The 2,959-nt window shown below is 36.3% G+C and overlaps 1 protein-coding gene across 1 annotated transcript in view; it reads left to right on the top strand.

Moving 5' to 3' along the window:
- LOC106871929 (regulating synaptic membrane exocytosis protein 1) overlaps positions 1 to 2,959 on the top strand; it is a 204,169-nt gene that overhangs the window by 173,586 nt on the left and 27,624 nt on the right. The window contains exon 14 of the mRNA XM_052969449.1: positions 111 to 471. Coding sequence (XP_052825409.1) covers positions 111 to 471 — 361 coding nt within the window. The remainder of the gene's footprint in view (positions 1 to 110; positions 472 to 2,959) is intronic.

Here is a 2,959-nt window from a genome sequence, read left to right as displayed (position 1 = left end):
TATATATATATATATATATATATATATATATATATATATATGTATGTGTGTGTGTGTGTGTGTATTTATAATCATTACTAATCACACTACTTTGATTTGCTTAATTTCAGTTCAAGTCCTTGACGCTTGAAATAACTTTGTGGTCATTTAACAAATCGGCTGACGATGATTTCATAGGAGAAGTTCTGATGGACTTGTACGATGCCCCTATGGACAATCAGCTAATTTGGTATGATCTAGAGGATCACGATGAGAACAGTTCTCCTCTGCCAGAACGCCAGCAATTCTTTCCTGACAACTCACCAATGAGTTCAGCATCGACAGAAACATCACGTGCCGGGACCCCGTGTCGTGGGTCTCCGAGTCCAATAAACAGGAGTCCTGCTCATTCTTTTAGTCAAAGAAGCGTTTCGGGCATACCAAATTATGAAAAGCGGAAACATTTACTCACACATACCAAAAAATCTCCTGGTAAGAATGGTTTTTAGTTAAAATAATTATTATTGGAAGGTGTTTATAAGCCATTTAAAAACACACAAAAACCTTTAGATTCATTTCAACATTTAAATTTAATTTGTCAAAATATTTTCGTCGCTTTGAGACCGCGACCTCTTCACTGACAAAATTCCGTGAGGTCGCGGTCTCAAAGCGATGAAGATGTTTTGGCAATTTGAATTAAAATTTTTAAGTGAATCTAACGGTTTTTGTATTTTAAATGGCTTATAAACATCTTCCACGCTGCAATTGTTTTTGTTTCAGCACATGATCTCAGATCAGGTCATTTGTTATGCAAGTACATCTCCGTAATAATTTTTATTGTTTAACTAAAAATAATGCATACCATAAGCAACACGTGTATTTTACCCACGTACTTTTGAATTATGAAATTTGCGAAGGTATTGTACAATGTAAACTCAGACTTAAAAACAGTTTAGGTTCTCAAATCATTAGCTTCTTTTTCTCAATTATTTAAAGTATTGATTTATTATATTAGCACATAGCTTTATAATTGTGGAAAACAGTTACGGATAATTACAATAACCCGTGTCTACACAAAAGAGTAGTGGAGGCGCAATGGCCCAGCGGTTAGGGCAGCGAACTCAATGTCATAGGATCGTGGTTTCGATTCCCAGACCAGGCGCTGGGAGTGTTTATTAAGCGAAAACACCTAAAGCTTCACGAGGCTCCGGCAGGGGGGGGGGGGTGAACCCTGCTGTACTCTTCCACCACAACTTTCTCTCACTCTTACTTCCTGTTTCTGTTGTGCCAGTAATTCAAAGGACCAGCCTTGTCACGCTGAATATCTCCGAGAACTACGTTAAGGGTACACGTGTCTGTGGAGTGCTCAACCACTTGCACGTTAGTTTCACGAGCAGGCTACTCCGTTGAGCGGATCAACTGGAACCCTCGACGTCGTAAGCGACGGAGTGCCAACAACAACAACAACACGAAAGAGTAGTCAATTAATCATTCCCAATGTAACAAAAGATAAACTTGACGTTGGTGGAATTTGAGAATAAAACGTTGAAGGATAAAGCTAAGTAGTGTTTTTTGGTTTCAAATCTTGTAATTAAATCTTGCTGTTAATATGTAACATTGACACACGCTATATATTTTAGTGGTGGGTACACGCGATTACATTTATTATAGTACTTGACTGATAATAATATTTTTAATTCCCTGCAGTCAGTATCGGTAAAGTCTGTGCTACAAAGTTAAACAGATCCTTTCCTCTTTCAAAATGTGTAGCCATTGATTTTGTATAATTTCAAAAACAAGGTCAGGGCCGGTTTGGGGCTTAAAAGAATTACTGCCTGTGCTTAGTTCCACTCTCAGTGTTTTGTGTTCAATTTGACCCATGTCAAATTTATGTTTTGTTACCCCGTGATCAATGAAAGGATTACGAATTTGTATGATCTAGGATCGAAGTAGTTGCTTATACAATTTTCCTGCTAAATATATAACTCTTGACTTATGTAACAAACTAAGGATGTTTAAGAAATGGAAGCTAGTCGTTGTCAGTCGAAATCCTTCCTTTTTCTTTTTTCCTCTTTTTGAATGTGAATTGTATAAAATACTCTCACAAATTCAATAGTTCAGAATGACGACTATAAAATTATAGTCTTCGGAATGACGACTATAAAATTATAGTCTTCAGAATGAAGACTATAATTTAAAGTACTAATAAATTACAGGTTTCAAACGTTATAATAAATGCTAAGAACCTGAATAACAAATAAAACAGTGTTACAAATATATTTAAATCATTAGCCATCAACATACCGGAGGAATGCAATGCGTCCGGACATCTAAATTGTGTCTCACACGATAATCAGCCTACGTTGTCATTGGAATTGCTAGAAATATCAGCCTACGTTGTCATTGGAATTGCTAGAAATATCAGCCTACGTTGTCATTGGAATTGCTAGAAATATCAGCCAAATTATTCTTTGATCGAGCCAGAGTGTCTTAAGCATAAAGGACACATCAAAAAATATATCTTCCGATAAACTATGCCTAGAAATAATAAAAAGGAAACAGGATTGCTAATGACTGGAATACCTTTCGTCTTAGGTCTGCTCAACATTCGGTATTCTCGGTATTTTATTTTTCCAGCTTTTACTATTCTGAATTTCAGGCCATCTGAATTCGGCTTTCTAACGTTCGGTCCTCTGGATTCGATCTCATGAGCAGCACCTAATTCTTATAGTCTTTCAAGTATATTTGCATTAATATTTTTGTTTGTAGACAAAAATCAAAATATGACAAAGTGGTGAGGAGTATTTTCCTTATAGTGTCTAGCCAAATGTTGCACATTAACATGTCAAACCACACTGAATTACTGAGCAGAGTATCCGTTCCCCTGCGAGAACACTTAATGAGTGATAAAATAATCTCTATTATCTAATGGTCAGTACATACATAAATACACACACACACACACACACACACACACACA

Source organism: Octopus bimaculoides, chromosome 7 (assembly GCF_001194135.2).
Source record: "Octopus bimaculoides isolate UCB-OBI-ISO-001 chromosome 7, ASM119413v2, whole genome shotgun sequence".
NCBI lineage: Eukaryota > Metazoa > Mollusca > Cephalopoda > Octopoda > Octopodidae > Octopus > Octopus bimaculoides.
Note: the sequence above shows the minus strand (reverse complement) of the source record. Positions and strands in the feature narration are given on the sequence as shown.